This window comes from Mastigoproctus giganteus, chromosome 8 (genome assembly GCF_048544385.1).
Source record: "Mastigoproctus giganteus isolate SK-2022 chromosome 8, ASM4854438v1, whole genome shotgun sequence".
In the NCBI taxonomy this organism is placed as follows: Eukaryota; Metazoa; Arthropoda; class Arachnida; order Uropygi; family Thelyphonidae; genus Mastigoproctus; species Mastigoproctus giganteus.
In genome coordinates, this window is record NC_143582.1 from 29,120,204 (window position 1) to 29,139,502 (window position 19,299).

At 36.6% G+C, this 19,299-nt stretch overlaps 1 protein-coding gene across 3 annotated transcripts in view; it reads right to left on the reverse strand.

The window, feature by feature from the left end:
* The window catches only part of Dys (Dystrophin), a 932,899-nt gene that overhangs the window by 867,306 nt on the left and 46,294 nt on the right, over positions 1–19,299 (reverse strand). The window contains exon 1 of one of the 3 annotated variants that reach the window (XM_090379790.1): positions 5,492–5,954. The exons of 1 other annotated variant lie outside the window; for it this stretch is intronic. In XM_090379790.1, coding sequence (XP_090235916.1) covers positions 5,492–5,531 — 40 coding nt within the window. In that variant the 5' untranslated portion in view covers positions 5,532–5,954. Of the gene's footprint in view, positions 1–5,491; positions 5,955–19,299 lie in introns of those variants that run through there. One more of the 3 variants, XM_090379788.1, reaches the window with a different exon arrangement.

A 19,299-nucleotide genomic window follows, 5' to 3' on the forward strand; every position in this document is an offset into this window, starting at 1 on the left:
TTCTTACATGTATTATATAGTCGGTATGCCACTTTACGGAATAAAAACCTTGAAGAAAAAGCATGCAACTCACTCTCGAGAAAGATCAATTCTGTTAACTATAGGGAAAAAAATTAGATACTCAAGTACAACCACTTGTCTGTTTTGACGTGTTGCTCTTATATAATTGTAAAAGTCTTATGACTATCATTGAAATCTTTTAGAATTTTATAATAAAACATTTATCCACTATGCTCACCTTTGTATGATGGCTGCTGAATTGGATATGATGAGTAAGGAACCGATTAGTTAAATTTTGCATGAGGATGTAAGAAAAACGAAGGTGTGTGCAAAATTTGTGCTGCACAGCCTGACGGATGAGCAAAAGCAACGAAGAGTGTCATCATGCGAAGACTTCATCCAGACTTGTCAAGGCAGTCCTGATTTTCTCGACCGTATTGTCACTGGAGATGAGTGTTGGACGTTTCAGTCCGACCCAGAGAGGAAGCGCGTCAGATGTGATGAGAACATGCAATGGACTTCAAAATCACCACCAAGACCCAACAAAGTTTCGTTTACAAAAGTGCAGGATCAAGACGATGCTAGCAATGTTTTTCGACAACCAGGTTATGATTCACAAGGAATTTGTACCTGAATTGGAGAGTCAACGCTGCGTTCCACGTACAGGTGCTTCAGAGACTATTGAATAGCATTTCCCGGGTGAGGCTGCAATTTGGAAAAAAAGACAGCCGGTTCTTCTTGCACGACCATGTCCCCACCTATTCGCAGTTTTTGTGAAGTCAGTTTAACACGGCATCGTGCAGATCAATCATCCACCCTACTCTCCCGATCTAGCACCAGGAAGACTTCTTCCTCTTTCCCAAAGTGAAAACTGCCCTCAAAGAAAAAAGATTTCAAGATGTTGAATGCATAAAGAAAAACGTAACGGCCGAACTGAAAATCATCTTTTTGGACGCCTTCGCTGACTCTTTTCAGAAACTTTTAGAACAATATATTAAGTGTATTCAGTCAAGTGTGATTACTTTGAATAAACAAATTCATTTTTGTGCTTCTTTACTTTTTCTTTTTACTGCACTTGTCCGAGAACTTCATTGCCAAAACTCTCATACTTTAGCAAATTCCTCGTTACACATATTTTTATAAGCGTTTTCAATGTTAAATTCGAAATATTTATTTCAAATATTTTAAATGCTCAAATTAAAAATGGTTTCAATTATAATACTATGAATATAGACTGATGTGTCCAGTTTATGGAGAGTATTTCATCATGGTTAAGAAATAGCTCACGTACGTCAGGATACAAAACCGTTCAGTAAGAAACATCTTAAGAGATTCAATCATGAACAGCTAAATTCCAAGAGAAAAGACAACATACACTAGCTAGATGTGGTGACCCTTCTACCCACTCGGCTGTCCACCACGGAAGATACTCGAGACAGACGAGGAACAACAAATACTGATGAAGTCTTCATTACTGCCACTTCAAGTCAGTTAGGTAGCGGAACATTTTGACAATGCCGAGCACTCGCTGGAACTTGCCAAAGAAGTACTTGAAATAAGCAGTAAAGACTTTAGTAGTTGTAGAGGAGTTTGAGGTATAACTAGTTGGCGGAAAGGTATACGCCTGTATTGGTACATTTGACCTTTAACATTAGCATCTAAAACGTGAAAAACAAAAAAGAAAATTAAGTTTTCATTAAGAGATCAAAAAAGAAAATTAAACGTTTTCATTAAGAGATCAAAAAAGAGGCTCAAGCAAAGTTATCTTTGGTAAAAAGTCAATTTTCATCGAATCAAATTTAACTTTTTAAAAAAAGCGTAAGTTTTATTTACATATAAAAAATCGAAACTTTATTCTGATTTTAAAACAAAATTGTGATTAGCCTTTCGGTCTTAAAAAGCCTACCAATCTTCCATCCTGTGATATCAAAGAGGATTACCGCAAAATCAAAGTGCTTTCCTCCATTTTGAAAATAAAAATTTGTAGTCCTCTAAGAGCCAACACAGAGAAGTAATCGTTTGTGTAGAAGGAAAAAAAAAAAGAAAAAAAATGGAGAACGCTTTGTGGGTTCTGCTCCAAGCATTCGTAGTGTCCACGATTAGGTTACTCATCAGGAGACGGGAGTACAAAATGACAGGCACAAATGTTGTCTAATATTGCTACTAAATGCCAGTCGCTTCGAACAGGATTATAACGTAGGTGATTTGGTAGCCCGCTCCCTTCGCTTACTAAAATGATGGCGCGTGATACGGCACTGTTACCGTGGTAACCAGATAGAAGTTAGAAGATTGCGATGTCGTGGTCATTGAAACAGCAGCATTTTTTTTTTTTTTAATTTAATCCCGATAAGCTACCAAGTAAACAAAATTTTCTAAAACTAGACAAGCACACTATCTTTTTTGTTTTTTTTTTTTTTTTCCCAACGATGAGGAACCCTCTGTATTTTGAATTAGAAATCAATAATGTAGTTAGAGCTCTAGATAAATATAAAGAAATACTTTTTTTTTCCCTGGTCTTTTATGGTTTTTATACTTAGTTATATATTCTCTATGCAGTATACCATTACAACGAGAAGAATGCTTTTCTTGGATTAATTTAATTTTTGCTCTGTTGCTCTAAAACTTTCTACGTGTGAATAATAGGCCAATAACAACAGGATTCTATTCTGTTCTGATTCTCCAGTAAATTATTCCCAGCAGTCTTTCCAGTCTTCAGAAAAGTTCTGTCCACTGAAGTGTTCCTTCAGTTTTGGAAACAAGAAGAAGTCGCCAGGTGTCAGATTTGGTGAACAGAATAATTCAAATCAGTTCAAATCGCGCATATCCGATCCAACCATAATGCCTGGGTGAGAATACTTTCCTTGTGAAAGTACACAATGCGTAACTTGCCATATCTATATCTTTTCCTCGACAGCCCGAATCAATTTTCCATTTGATTGGATATATAGAACAAGTCCCTGAACAACGCGGAAAACTGTTGCTATGACTGTGGCTGCAAGTTGGCAATGCTACAAAATTTCGTCGAAGGCGATGATGAATCATGTGTTTCCAAAGAATGATTTCTACCAAGGTTATTTCTTGAGGGTTGGCAGTAAAGTTAATGTAGCTTTAAATAATCGGAATTTCAGACAATATCAGTTCTACTGTTCACTTTATTCTGTTATATACTATTAATTACGCCATTTCTGTAGCCACTGCGCATGCGTTTAGTCCCCAATACATGCCTTAAGCCGGCTCTAGTTTTTCGGTATAAGTTTCTATGAGATTTACACTTCTGATTCAGTTGTGTTGACAATACGTGAGGTACAATAGGATTATGAAATCCTATTTCCACTACTTCAACAGACAACATACATTTATGAAGTTAAATGTGAAAACCGGTTTTTCACAGAAAAACAAAGTGTTATCTCTCTCTCTCTCCCTTCAAGTTTTTATATCAGCACTGGCATCTCGCAACGTCACAATGGGGCATTACTCACTCTAGAATGTGTTGTCTTCCTCCTAGACAGCGTGAATCATAAACAACTGCTTTAAATACGACGTATATGACAATGAATAGTAAAAACAAAATGTTACGAAAACTATAACCTAATTAATAACAATAAATAAAAATGGTTCATATTAGATAAGCTTATTATCGCAATTAATTTAAATAAAACTAGCTCTACGACCTGTTGGCAACAACGGATTCTAGACGGTGACGAATCCAGAGGGGTGTGTGTGTGGGGGGGGGGATTATTGAAACAAATACTGTGTGCTTTAAGATATTAAAATTGTTATATGGTAAATATTCCTTTTGTATATGAATTATATAAAATCTGATTAAAAATTAGAGATAAATTCATTTCACCATTTTTGTAAATAGAGTTCATCGTATGAGCAGCGAAACGGTAGCAACAGACATGCAAAAACAGTAAACGTAGGTGAACGGCCATTAGACAATTATTTCTAATTTCAGTTTTTTTTTTTTTTTTGTTTTTTTTTAATAACTATATTTTCACTGAATTTTAATTTTTTTTTTTCCCTCGATACACAAGATCATTTTTGTAATACAGACCCGAAAGTTGAACGGCGAAAAACTACCAAAATTCCAAAAACTACCGAAATTAAAAACAATAATATAATTTAAAACTATCCAAATTTAAAATGGAAAAATAATTTCGATCTAGCAATATAATATATTGTATAAATAAATTTAAAAAAAAAATTAATAATTGCAATTAATAGTGAATTGTGTTTAATATGCTGTAAAGATGTATATAAGCTGTCCTGATAACAATGAAAGAGAAAGGGGAGAGAATACACACACACACAACAAATGAGTATTACTTCCGCTATTTGCGGAAGTGCTTTAATTATTTTTCGGCTAAAAACCTCACATCAAATAAACTATATGGCTGCAATGGTCTGCAGCTGTAAAAACGTAGTCTGTTCAGTTTCAAGAAGAAACTGCTTTAACACGTACAATTTCTGTAAATATTAACAATGACAGCTATGGCCTCAGTTAATTTTCTGCTTAGGCAACCGTGAAGGTGTAAATATAGATCGCGCCACTGTTTCCTACGTCATCTATGCGCAGCTGATCACACAATGTCCGAGCAGCTGTTTTCGATTCACTAACATCATTTTTTGAAAGCTACTCTCGGGTAATGACTTCGCACTGCAAGCGATCCGGTTTATTTTGAACTGCAGGTGGCGCCTGTAGCGATTTTAGAAGATTGCATGCTAATTGTCCAAGTAGTATATAACTTAAGAAAAGGAAAGCCCCAAGATGAACAAGAAAGAGACAAAAATAAAAAAAAAGATTACTTTTCTCTCTTCTTTTTTTTTGTACCTTCAACAACAAGAATAGATGTGCCTATTTGAGCTAATTGTTGCGTCACGAAACCTGGTGTAATTTTGCGCGTGGAAAGAACACGACATCAAGTATCGAGCACAAACTTGTTCAAACATGTAAAAAACAACTTTGTGCGTTTTTTTTCTGTTTGTTTCTCTACTTTTTTTTTTTTTTTTTTTTTAAGAGAGAGAAACTGTCATTTAGAAAATGAGTTTTAGCGCTCATGTTCTAAATCACTACTGTACGACTTTGCTGTAATCCTGCCTAATTTTTTATGCTCTTGAAAGTCATCAGAAATTTTCTAGAGAAAGGAAGTTGCTGCGTTATAAAAGCCAATATCTGTCTGCTTAACAAGCTAATAAAATGCGATGTCCAAATCCAGATTCGGTAAACTGTTCCCCTCTTAGTCTTCCTTTCAAGACCCCAACTTGCATCAAAATAGCTAAAAATGCAAAATAAGAACGACTCACAGTGTCCATTCCCTCTTCCAACTATGGGTTTCAAAAAAAAATTTAATAATGCATTCGTCTGACATCCCGTATATATTTATTGAACATCATTCGTAAACTCCATTTTAACCCAAAAGAGCAATAAATGGAGCAGCTTAAATCTAGGCTTAAAACAATCTTTAAGTTTTCCTTTTCTTATACATACCTTTACGGCGCATCCATTTCAATTTGGCCGCCAAAGACATGTCTTCTTAAAAACAGGCAAATAATTCCCAATAACGGCAGCCAGGATAGGTTAGGGAATAAATCTAAAAGAACCAATGCAATGACTAGCAACACTAGCAAAGCTAAAGTATAGAGATCGTTGAGGGAAACATTCCTTTCTTCGTCTCCAAGGTAACGGTAGACACTTATCCGTTAGGTGGGTTGCGGGAGTCCCCATCGTCCCATTACAACAATTTTTGGAGTCCATACGGCTATGGATCCATCACTTTTGGCCTTCTCTAAGAGAAATTGGGGGGTTGAGGAAGCTAAGGGAAGGGAGAAGGTAAATCAAACTAAAGGAAGATAACGTTCGAATCGATCACAGCTTAACACACTATTTCACGTTCTCCAGTTTGCATGAACAGTAGCAGAGCGGCTGAGATCACCCTATCGCCACGTCGATAGAGCCGTACCAACAAACTAACATCCCCCGCAAGCGGAGTGGTTGCAAACGGTGCGTTGCAACCAGCCGTGCGTGAGGCCCAACAGGTGTGTTAGGCTTCGCGAGTAACCTTCCTCCTAGGTTGTCCTAGTGTCTATTCAGAGCGCGTGCCAGAAGCCTATGTGACGTCACACGCGTATCCTTGCAGGTAGTTGGGGACCATAGTGCCTACCTACTGATGCTGTTCATATTTCCGGCTTAAAAAAATAAAAGGAGAGGGAAAATGATATCTTCCCCCCTTCCCGTAGTTGAAGGGAAAGTTTTCGGACCATGAAACCCAAAGGTCACTTACATTGAACTCGGAAATTTGCCTTCTCATCGGGGAAGTCATCAGTGTAATTCGGCCGTCCTCAACTGCTTAGGGATGCTCGAAAAACCTGCTCGGTGAACCTTTCTTTCATTCCATGTATAAAACGATGAACGAAATTGGTTCAACTGATTCTATTTTAAAGCCCAAACTTTCTTCCTCTTTTGCAGCCACCGTATTCGAGTCACGCGTACTAAAGGTTATCTTATCCCCATCCTTCGATTGTTTATAGCAATCACGTAATCTGTTCCGCTTTCTTCCCTCCGCTAAAACCTGCACCGAAACATCGATACTAACTCAATGTAAACAGTCAACAATCGGACAGCTAGTAAATCTGTGATTCAGCTAGCGAAACAGAGCATTGTTACGTCACCAAACAGTAACAGCAGGTTACTGCAAGTCCCATTGTTGGAGAACTGAAAGAAATCATAATGGCAGCGTGTAACGTGTTGGAAACAATCAGGGCCTCAGTTTTCGTATGTTCAAACAGGCAAGTTTGATGTACAAACGAATGCATTAATTAAACAGAACTGTTGGATGGTGTTTATCAGTCAGTTGAAATTTCCAAAGGCTGCTCGATTTACCTTTCAGTTTTAGATTGTATACTGTGAAGTTAAGAGCTAACGCCGCCCCCTACCCTTGTCTTTGTGCATGTGCTTATGTGTGTGTATACATGTACACTCCCACCTAAAAGTATGGAATCACAGAGTATGACAACAGTTTTTGTTACATTTTTGAAATTAGCTACAACAATGTAAAGTTTAAAATAAAACACACACACTAAATTATTTTAAGATTTTTTTTTATTAAACATTGAAAAATTTACAGAAAAAAAAATTATGAAATTATTAATATTAACAGCTATACCGATTTTTCATCTAAATATCCTTAACGAGATTTTATCAATGCTCACATACATAACAACATTCTGGAGGTTAATTTTATAACAGTGTTTTGACTAATATTATTCCAAGTGAATCTGCAAGATTTCCCATAAATTTTGTGAAGATGGGAAATCTTCAGGAACTTGAAGGTATAGATGACCCCTTAGAAGCTCTACTGGGTTTAAATCAGCAGACTGGGGTGGCCACACCATAATCTGCAATACCACCTCCTGTTGTTTAGTTACTAGATAGTCCGTGCACAGGTTAGAGATGTTCTTCGAGTCAGTCTTGTTGTAATATAAAATTTCTTACACAAAATCGAAATCCACAGGTTCAAGAATTATGTTTTTAATCTTTTTTCTTAAATTTCTTTCAATTCCGACGATGTCACCCACTCCAGAAAAATAGAAGCAATGCCAGATCACGATGGAACCACCACCGTGCTTGACTGTAGGCACTAAACAATGTGGCACCTTTTTTTCTTCAGTTGATCGTCTCACAAACTCTACGCTTGGATACAAACGTTACAAATTTGGTTTCCGCAATCCACTCTTCAATGTTGTTGGCTCTTAGCCCAAACCAACCGTTTCTTTCGATTTTCCGGTTTTAATAAGGATTTTCAGACCGGTACACGACGAAGTCCTACTTGTTTAAGACCAAGTTTTATAGGGATGTAGACACGAGAGTTTCTCTGTTCCTACTGAACTCAGCTCAGATTTCACGTACAGTAATTCGCCGATTGCGTTCAGAAATTAGTGTTATGGTAGTATCTTGTGTTTTCGTTGTTATGCACGGTCGTCCTGATCGCGGTTTGTCCTTTAAACTGCCAATCTCCTTGAATCATCGAATGGTAGTTTGTACTCCTTTAAATGAAACACTTATTTTATTTTATTTTTTTTGCCAATACTTCTCATGAAATAACTTTCTTCATACAGAAAATTTGTTAAATTTATGAAATGAAAATAATAGCACTTGTTTTTTCAACACTCAGTTCGTTATTTCTTGCTTGTTTATCACAAAACACACAAATCTTACAGCAAACACTCTTTCTGAATGACGGGTGTTCGATTTTATAAGTTACAGCTCTTACTCCTCAATTTATATTTTGCAAAACACTAGAATCATCTACAATATTGAAACAATACTCCCGCTTTCTAGAATATTCTAGAATCACCTACAATGTTCTACCACATCCAGAATCTTCTGTACCTTTCTGGAATATTCTCGAAATTTCTTAAATATTATTTAAGTTTTTTTTTTTTATATATACATAATAAAAAATATTTTAATAAAAACTGGTAAACAAGTTGGTCCTTTTTTAATAAAAACTTTGAAAATTAAGAAAAATGAAACATGATTCCAAACTTTTAGGCGGGAGTGTAGATGTGAAGGCAGCAGATCAATTCTAACATAATAAATTAATAAGTTTAAAAAAATAATAAAATATATTTTAAATTTGTAGTTTTTTGTGGGCTATTAATCACGGTTGGGTTCCTTGAAAAAAACTGGGGGCCCGAGTACACTATACCCCTAATTCCGCCCCCTTTCCTCCTTAGACCTCATTGTATACCCCAATTACTCTTTCAATTTTCCATTACGTGTATTAGGAAGGATTTTTTTCTAAAAAGTGGAAACAATGCTTTGGATACGGCAAGCATTAAACAGCTGGACGTCATTTTTAGGTGATTTCATATATGCGTATAGTCCGTATTGTCTTCACCACGTCCGTCTGTTCACATGTTATAAATACTCCAAGTGAAAGAATTTATGAAACATTTTATAGTCAAACCTTCATATAATGATCCCCCCCCCCCCAGGAATGAGAAAATGGTCGTTATATCGGAAGGGAGTTATATCGATTGTTAATAAAATAGCATTAGATTAATGAGAAATTGGCCGGGACCAACCACATAGGACGTTAAAAAGAGGGTCGCTATAAAAAGCTTCGACTGTATTTGCCTCTTTTATAAAGTGTTGTCGAGTCACAAAAATTTTCATTAAAGTCGAAAAAATAGAAATCCAACAATTATTTCTTTTCCCTCTTGCATATCACACAGGCTATCCATATACCGTTTATTATTAGCCGAAGTACGATTATGTTTGTTGCTGTGCGTTGTTGGAGAAATGAATGGGCTATATGCAGGAGCGGATTAAGGTCGGTTGGGGTCCCGCGCGCAGAAGAAAATATTGGGGCCCTTAAAAAAAAGAGAGAGACAGAGAAAATAAAAATACATGTTAACTATTTTTTTAAATAAATAAAAAATATTATGTACTATTAATGTTTTATTTCCAATAAAATTTGAATATATGTAATATAATTAATAATAGCATAATAATAATCAAAGTTTTGAACTAATAGTTGAACATATTAATTTAACTATTAGTTGAACTAATACGTTCAACTAATTTGTTGGGGTTTTGCGTGGGCCCTTCAGAAGTCGGGCCCGGGGCGCGCTCGCCGTTAAATCCGCCTCTGGCTATATGGCAGATGCACAAAAAATAAATATTTTCGTTTCGCGCATGTGAAACTCTTGCTTTTTACACTGTCCAGCAAAAATATTATTTCAGCAATCGGCCGTTCTTCCCAACCTAGCGGCACACGTATCGCAGTGAGAACTGGTATATATGATACTGCGGGTTCGTGACATGCGGTTCATAAGAGGTAAGTGATCGACATGGACAACGGACGTGACCGAGAAGGTTTCGAAAAGGAGATGATTGTCGGGTACCGGTTGAAGGACGGCAGCATTACGGAAACTGCAAATCTTGTGGGCTGCTGTGCAAAATGCTATAGTTAAGGTGTTTTAAGAGTGGAAAGTCAGTAGACAGAGCAGCATTTCAAAGGCGAGCGCCCAAGCTTAATCGATGGTTGTGGTGAACATAGGCTGTCCCGCCTTGTGTGAACTAATAGGCGGAAAACGGTGGAACAGCTGACGATGGACTTTAACCAGAGGACGACTAGCGATGTTTTCAAGAGTAGGATTCAACAAATCCTCCTACCTATGAGCAACCGGAGTAGGCGCCTGGTCAAAGTACCCATGGTTATGACCACCCATCGCCAACGACGCTTAAAGTTTGCATCTGAACGGAATCATTGGACCACTGATGACTGGAAAAAGTTGACATTTCCGATGAATCACGCGTTTCCTGCTATGTCCTGTAAACAGTACATGGAGGATACATCAATAAACTACCGAGAGAAATCACTCCGATATCCTGGTTCAACATAAACACAGGTAATTCGCGGCGGTGTTTTGGTATGGAGGATGTTTTCCTGGAAATCTCTTGGAGCCCTCATACACTTAGACCGCGCTCTAAATGCTAAAAAAATACCAATTCAATGTGGTGCATCAGGTACATACCTCCATGGTGATTGTCTTCTCGGATGGCACATGTATGTTCCAGCAGGATAATGCACCCTGTCACATTAACTGTATTGTTGGAGAGTGGGTCGCCGAACACGAAAGTGACTTCTAGGTACTTACTATCTTGGTCGCCAAATTCGCCGGATATGAATCCCATAAAACACCTCTGGGATTACAAGATCGAAAGATCCAGCGTTTGGATCGCACACCACGGACTATCGCAGAGCTAGGAAGCAATCCTGGCGAAAAGAGGAGGATATATGCACTATTACGTAGGTGGTCATAATGTTGACTGGACATTGTACTTTAATCGCTGCAAAAACGTGAAATACGCGTTACCTTTCAATTGTTATCAAAATCCAGAAGTAAATACGTTAATTACATTACGAAAATATTAGAAATACACACACACAGACACCCCTCAGGTACATGTTATTAATTTTATTAAATCACCAAAGATCCGTGAAATACGTGTTGAACAATTTGGATTAAAAATCCAGGAAGAAATACGTATTACGAAACGCTAAGTGAATATTTCGTTGTGAGGTATGTGCAGTGACGTAAAAAAAATTACTTTTATATATTTTTAGTTAATCAATTAGTAATTAATTGGTAACAAGATAATTAGTTATTGACTTTCACTTCTGTTAAAAATCAGAGAAAGGATGCAGCATGAGAATTCCATAAAATCTCTATCCCAGACAGTAATTCTAAAGGAGTATTTTCACGTAACAGGATGCACCTTAAATGTTCTAACCAACACTCTTCAAGAAAGACAAGTTACACTAATTAATGGAAATAGAACGGCATCCTACTATGTAACCAGAAGAATCACTCAAAGGGACGGACTTCTTGTCCCACGTCCTCTTTGCAGTGACACTTGCCTCAAATTTGTAAGTGATTCATCGCACATGCATATGATTTAATTTTTTTCTTTGTTACTTATAAAGAAAAGGAAACTGTTCACTGTAACGAGGAGGTAACCAAAACAATTAGGAAAATTGAAAACTACTTAGGACTGTAGTGGTTTGCAACCTAATGAAAAGGAAAATGCGCAATTGGCCCTCAACAACAAAAAATAAAAAAAATCACAATTTTCATGAATGGTACCAAGTGCAAAAAGTTCGCCAGCATGTTGACCTGGGATGAAGTGGGATGAAGGCCTAAACTTCATTCTCCACATTGAATACATAAGCAGCATTCTGGATCACTAGGCAAGCTCACCCAGCCTAAGAAATCCTAATCTAATGACGCAATACGGTGTTATGGTCATTGGCCCATGGGACTAGCATCAAGGCTCTTCCAAGCGTGGCTCCTTCGATGCCTAAATAGGATTGCTGATAAACAATTTACCATCTCAAGAGCGATACTGTATGCTCACTTGGATGCAAATTATAACAACATGGAGCATCTTAACTCTGTTTCAGTTATAAACAGGCCGACCGGGCTAGCCGGGTGGGTAAAGTACCTGCCTAGCAACCCAAAGGTCGCGGGTTCGAATCCCGCCTCGGGCTTGGATCAAAGTACTGCAAAAACCTTGGGAGGTGCATTATGGCCACAGAAGCCAATGCGCCAACAACTACCAAAAAAAAAAAAAAAAAAAGTTATAAACAAGATAGACTGAATGCATCTAAAGTGGAAAGTTAGATAACCGAAGAGATTTTTCCCAGCAAATACTGTTCATTTTTTCAATAATTTGAACATCAAATCACAGGAACTATGTATAAACAAAATATACAAGAAGGAAATACTTGGGAATGTGTACCGGTAGATTCGGGTATGAATGTCTGAAGCAAGAAAAGAATAATAATCAATCAACTTCGTTTCAGATGGGGGAAGGAAAAGCATCATGCAAACACACCTACCCCTTTTTCTCTTTGGAAACAAACTATTTCAAGGTGTCTCCAAAGAGAAAAAAATAATAATTAAATCAAATAAAAATTGATTAGTGTGTTATTGTGGTAACACACTAATTAATGATTAGTGTGTTAACACACTAATCAATAATTTTAATACGGAATATAACATCAGACTTCGCAGAAAATATTTCGGGAATTAAGATTGGATTTAATTAAGATTAAATCGAACTAAACGTATCGAGTGAGAAACAGACATAATTTCCAACCTAGGGCTGTTATAACAACCTATTGATCTACATACACCTGCAAGGGCCACTTTACTTTCTTTTCCCTTCCAGGAAAAACCTTGGAAGTTGCGAAGTATGCACGAACCTATTACCTATCTTCTCTTATCTCATTGCCAGGGTTTGCTTTGAAAGCTGATAAGATATTTCAAAGGGCAGGTACTTAGGAGGGTCATTTTTACCTCGTTATCTAAGTAATGGAAAGAAAACAAAGCAATCAGCTGTCAATCATTTAAACCTGCCATCTTCACTACAAGAAACGTAAAATCAACCCCAATATATTAATTGCAGTTTGATGTACTATTAAAAAGCGTTGATGTATTTCGTATAGGTCTATGAATCTCTTACCAAGTAGCCCCAGACATGGCTATAAAAATTCCACAATTGATATATAAAAATATATAAATAAATAAACTTTACAAGCCTATTTCATTATCACCTTATGTTATATTTAAAATTAAAATTTTAGTAATAAAATTGCTGAAATTTTTATGGATTAGAGCAAGGGCAACTCGGAGTATGATTCGTCCATGCTCTATCTTTAAACTGCCGTGTTCAAGGTCGTTCTGTTGATAGTTTTTTTTTTTTTCCCCCTTTCTCCTTTTTAATTATCTGACTATATGCAATAATTTATTAATCTGAAGTAGAATCTTAAAGCAGTTGGGGGCCTCAAAATCCTACAATGTCTTTGACTCCTGTTGTTCTAAACGAGCCATTGAGGAACCCTATATGTAGTGGTCTGTATCTATGTTGGGCTGGATGTAGTCCCGGCATTGCGTACGTGGTTCCACTACCTTTCGCGCGTCTGCAAAATGCACGATTCACTGTTGATCAAACTAGGGGCGCTGTTATATCGGCTGCCATAAACCGTCAAAACAGAACTGTAAATTCCTTTTTCCACTGGATGGCTGGTGCCAGAGTGCCTCCGTGACAATATAGAGAGTTTTTCCACTTGTTTTAGATTTGGGTTCGCATTCCGTTCAACACTGGAAAATTCTTAAACACTTATAATAATGGGCTTCTATCCAGTCGACTTCATGAGTAGGGTTTCTCCACCATTCAAATTAGCTACGTATTTGATATTACGTGAATGGTTCTGTAGAGATTATTTAATAACAGATGGCAAAGCGCTGATTTTACTAATCTACAAAAGCTGTGATCAGTCAGGATACAAAAAATGTTTTTGAGTGGAAAACAAAGAAAAAAAACTAGCAACGCTTGTGACTAACTATCAAAAACGACAGGAATACGGCCTCCATTATTATTTATTCTTTCAACTCCGTTTTAGAATTAGCAGCCTTTAGTTTAAGATTAGTTCTCCATGGTAATCCAATAGCCATGTTTAGACTCTTAAGACGTTTTCGCAACGTAATATGTAGTCTTATTATTCTCGTGAGCTGTGGTCAAAGTATTTGGGAAGCCTTTTTCAAAACAATGGTGTCAGTCGAGCGGAAACCTCAAGACGCCCGTAACAAGTTCGTGTTAGTAATGCGTTATTATGCACGCGTCATAGGAGCCATTGTTTTGTGGAAGGAGAAATACGAAGAGCTTCCTTTTCCCCTTGTTCACTAACAACCAAACATTAGCGGTTAAGACAACAGTAAATACCTCACTGCGAATAGCCATATTGAACAGGGTGAAGTTTCAACTTAATTTGTATAACTGGTGCGGTAAATTCTTGCTGCAAAACAGAATGTTACATAAGCTATTTTGGAGCGAAATTCCCTCTCTCCATAGTTGTTATCCAAGTAGCTTAGAACAGGGGCGTTTATAAAAGATAAAGAACTTACGTGTTAGGGTATACAATACAGTGCGTGCTCAAAATTGAGCAATTTAACTGACAAAGCCAACTGGTCGACGCAGGGATACAGTCATATACGCTGTTGAGATGACCGTGGTTCGAGCTTACGTGACCACTAAATACAGTAATGTTCTTGTATTCTCTATCTTGTAAACTCCTTTGATTAATTCGTTTACTTGTACGCATTACATGACGAAGAATATGGTATAGTTTCCGAAAAGTAAGACTTAGTACCAATTTTATTCTTCTGTTCGTGATAAAAATCGAACTTTTCTGGCATTTATCGTTTTGAACAAATGGATTTCGTCAGAGATTTCCTTATCTGTCGCCGAATACGTTATTGATTCTCCAGGAATGTTTCCTCTGATAAATATGCGACCATGTCGGAATAACCACTTTGAAATATCTAGCACACACGTTAAATAAATCTGACGCTCAACGCATCCGTTTCTAATCACAGTTTTAGATTTGCCTGCCACAAGCGAGTTCGTTGGCCCCCTCTGTGTGGCGTCGGTTTTTAATCGCGCAGCGGGACATAGTTGGCACACTGAATGGGACAGCTGTCAGAGACACCTGGCGACTTTATTTTAAAATATCTACCCAATGAATTTTTTTTAGACGGTCGTAAAGGGAATTAAGATGTGGAAAAAGATTATTACAACCGTCATGTTTTTTACTGCAAACAGAAGGACGGATTTGTAATTTGGTGACCTAGAAGGGGAAAGGTCATTACACTTACAGTTATATTTAACAACTTGTCCGAAGAATTTCATAAAATTCTGTGGCTTTCATTAGCACTTATTTTGTAAACATGAAAAATAGAAGTGTGAACAGAAATATACCTTTCAGATCCACTATTTCTGTCATCTTACGTTGGCGAAAGATCATTTAGAGGGGCAGTAACATTTTGAGGTTCAGTCATTGTTGATAGTAAAATATTTATTATGACCTTTGCACACCTTTCATGCTTGCTCTATATCAAATAAATTTGGACCGCCTCGATAAGCCTTTCTAAAAGATTCAAATATAAAACATCATAAAAATTCATTCAGTGGAAGTGGTAACATGCAGGTATGAGGAACATAATAGGGGCTTTACGCAGAGAGAGAGGAAAAAAAAAAAAAAACTAATTAGCAGAGCAGGTTTGTTACTGGTAAAAATCAATTAATAATAATAAAGTGCTTCAAATGTGGTAATAATTTTATTTGTACAGGCCTGACTGATAGTGCTGGATAAATAATAAAAATCGAGATGGGAAACTGAAGTGAAATGAGGAAGAAAGAAAAATAAAATGGAATGGAATGGAAAAAAAAAAAAAAAACTACACCTAATATCCCAGAGCAGTCGCTTTCTCACAGCATCGAACATCACAATTTCAGAGAGTGATCAGGAAACCAGAATATTCGATGCTGAAATTCAAAAGATTTTATTATGAAACAGCTCCATTTACGTGTGATGACTTTCTCCTATACTCGAATCCACTCAATTTTTCTAAAATTTGAAAGGTATGGACTAATTATGCTGTGTCCGGTTCTTTCTATCCATACGAAGTATCTTCGACCCCAAAAATCAATACAAATATGGATGGCTAGATACCGACAGATTTTAATATATCAATTTTATACTAAACATTGGGCTCATTTTGTTAAATTTTATAAAAAAAAATTTCAAACTTATCCTACCCTATATTTTCAAGTGTTCCCTTCGTTTTTATCTGCGATTTTTTTTTTCCCTTCCAGATCAGTTAAAAGGTAGTGGATTCCAATTATTTTCTTTCGAGTCGTTTCATGCGTCTGTGTCCCTAAGGGACAATTTAGTTTGTCTTCAGAAACCTAAAGACATATTAGAAATAAACAGGGTAGTCATAATTACAGTTTTCATAATCTTAGGTCTTTATTGACCTAAGAAACGAGCAATTGCATTCAAATTTTGAAAAATACACGTTTAAAAGGATGCCTAAGTTAATTCCAAAACTCACCACCAGAAGTACAAAGAAAGTTGTTCAATTTCAAGGCAATAGTTTTCTACGTGGTACCTTCGGGTGGCCACGACACAACAGAAGCGAAAGACAGAGTTTTCGACAGCGGACCGCAGCTGACAGCTGTTTCAGATTATACAATTAATCCAAATAATTAGTTTTTAATTCCACAGCAAGAACTGTTCTTTTCCAAATGGCTGCGAGTGACAAATCCTTGCATTCACGGAGATGAATGAAATTCCGGCATGATGAACCTCCAACGAAATGTCATCGTTGCCAAATGTGCTAAACGAAATTGGCTAGCACATTAGGAATCAGCCCCTGCTAAACTACTTAAAAGTTTCCCAGTTTATTAAATTCGACTAGTGAAACTACTGTCAAAACGACCTGAAGATCAAATGCACATAATACTTACGAACCAACAGTCAGAGAGAGAGAGAGAGAGAAATTAAATGACTAACATAATTAATTACTATAGTTTAAATGAAGCAGTAAATTGGAAAACTTTTTTTTTTTTTTTTTTTTTTTTCGATAACCGATGTTTTTCGCATTCCACATTTAATTTTCCCAGCTTACTAGGAATGTCTGATGTAATTAAATAACTCCATAAATTTTTGGTAAGCAAAAATGAAAAATTATTGTCGTGTACATCGGATTTATTGAGCGCTGTTAAGGCAGATTGCAATCCATTTAAATTAAGTTGCTCATTAAATTATAGTTGTTATTGGTTTTTTTTTTAGGAGCATTAGCAACTAAGGCCATATTGCTCCGGGGATATTCGGTGGTCATTCCCTGATCTTTCCGCATCCTCCGTATTTGGTGGTCACGGGCTCGAACCCCGGTCTAATCAAGAAGCGTGTCCTGCTCCTGCCCACCTGGCTACGAAGACGCCTATTAAATTATATTGGTTTATTCATTTACATAATAAACTGTTAAAAGTCTGCGAAACAACCGTTTGTTACAATGACTGTTATGATTTTAGTTTGGGTTGATAAGGATGGTGAAATATCAGCAATGCATATGGAATGAGGCGTTTCCTCCCCTCTTGTAATTCCAAATGTTCATGCAAATCAACAATAGGAAGACTCATTTTGATCTTATTAATTAATTGGAGAAAAACAATGAAATCGACAGTACAAATACGAGTATCTACTTAGCGTACCAATTATCAAAACTGAACACATACAATTAATGTCTAAATATACACAATCCTACCAAAAGTCACTGGACACTTGTAGTTAGAAACAAAATGTAATATTTCAAATACATGTTGGGTTTATGGTGGAAAGCTGATGGTACTGTGCTTCTCTCCTCTTAAAGCATTCGTGATCTTCACCAATGAAGAGGACTAGCTTAACCTCGCCTGAATTTTGCAGTACAATTAATCTAAAACAGAGGTTCCCAACCTTTATAAGCCCGCGTACCAGTCAACCCCATTGGTATCTTATGACGTGCCGGTGTGTTAATTAATGAGTACTTAAGCGTTTTGAGCGCTATTCTACTAAAAACGCGCTATTCTACTAAAAACAGCAAAACACATGTATTAACTAAGAATATACAATTTATAAATTACCTGTGAGAATCACTACAACTTCAAACACTACTTTTAATGTTCACTAACCAACCTCTGAAGGAAGCCTGACCGCATAAAATAAGAAAAAAAAATGCAAAATTCAAATGCAAATGATCCATAAGTTGACGTTCCGGCCTAGCGGCGAGACGAATGCCAAATTTATACCATCCATTTTCTTCATAACAGTTAAGTGAAAGAAATGTGGATATAGACAAACTTAGCCCTAAACAGTATTCATATGCTAGGGGGTTTGCCCTGTTTTCCAAATAAAAGTGGCGATTCGTAATCGTCTCAAGATTAAGAACCACTAATCTATCTAACTTAACTTAGTTTTCAGCGTGTGAATACCTTGATTTAGATACAATAAATTTTTGAAATCGGAAGATCATTTTGAACTGCTCTACAATAATAACTGTAATCAAATATCCACAAAATGCCATTGTGCATTTTAAGGTACCTGGACTTTTTACACGAGTTCCTTCTCCATACAGGTGAGTATTTCGTCTTAGAAAATGGACTGAAATATTTTTATACATTTCTATCCCTGTGACTGCAAAGGAAATAGACTGCAGATTGTGACAATGCTACTTGATTTTTTAATTTTATTAACTTTTAAAAAGTCAAATACGTAACACTTATCCTTTATTGATTTTGCATGAAGATTACATAATAAAAAATGCGACCTGCCTATGTTTTAAGGATGCTATTGATCGGAAACTTGGAATGCAACTTTAACACAGACTAATTCGATATTCTGATACATTAAAATGCACGTTTTCGTTTCTGTTTTATGCGGACCGAAGACGCGACACTGACACCTTACAGTCCATCTTAATATTCGCCGTTCCAATGGCTTACAGTTTTGTTTCTTGGCACATTTCGAATAATCAGTGTCATCTACGCAAAAAGGAGTGATAAACGTTCCTAACAAGCAACCAAATCGATTCTGTAAGCTCTTGAATGGACGGCTGGCAATTGTCCCAGTCTACATATCATTTTACCCTTCTCCACTATCTCTATTTTATTCAGAAATGTTAAGTTAGGATGGCAGACGATGAGGCGTCACACTCGCAAAATTCCTCTCTCTTTCTTTCACTTATTTACCGAGGCACGGGCAGCTGTCGTATTGTATTTTTTTTCAATGGAAACATTATCTTAAAAAAAAAACAAAAAAAACTAAAGCATGGATTTTATCATATATATAAAGCTGAATATAAGTTGTAAGAAGTTTTTCCTCTTTATGTGTGTGTTCAAAT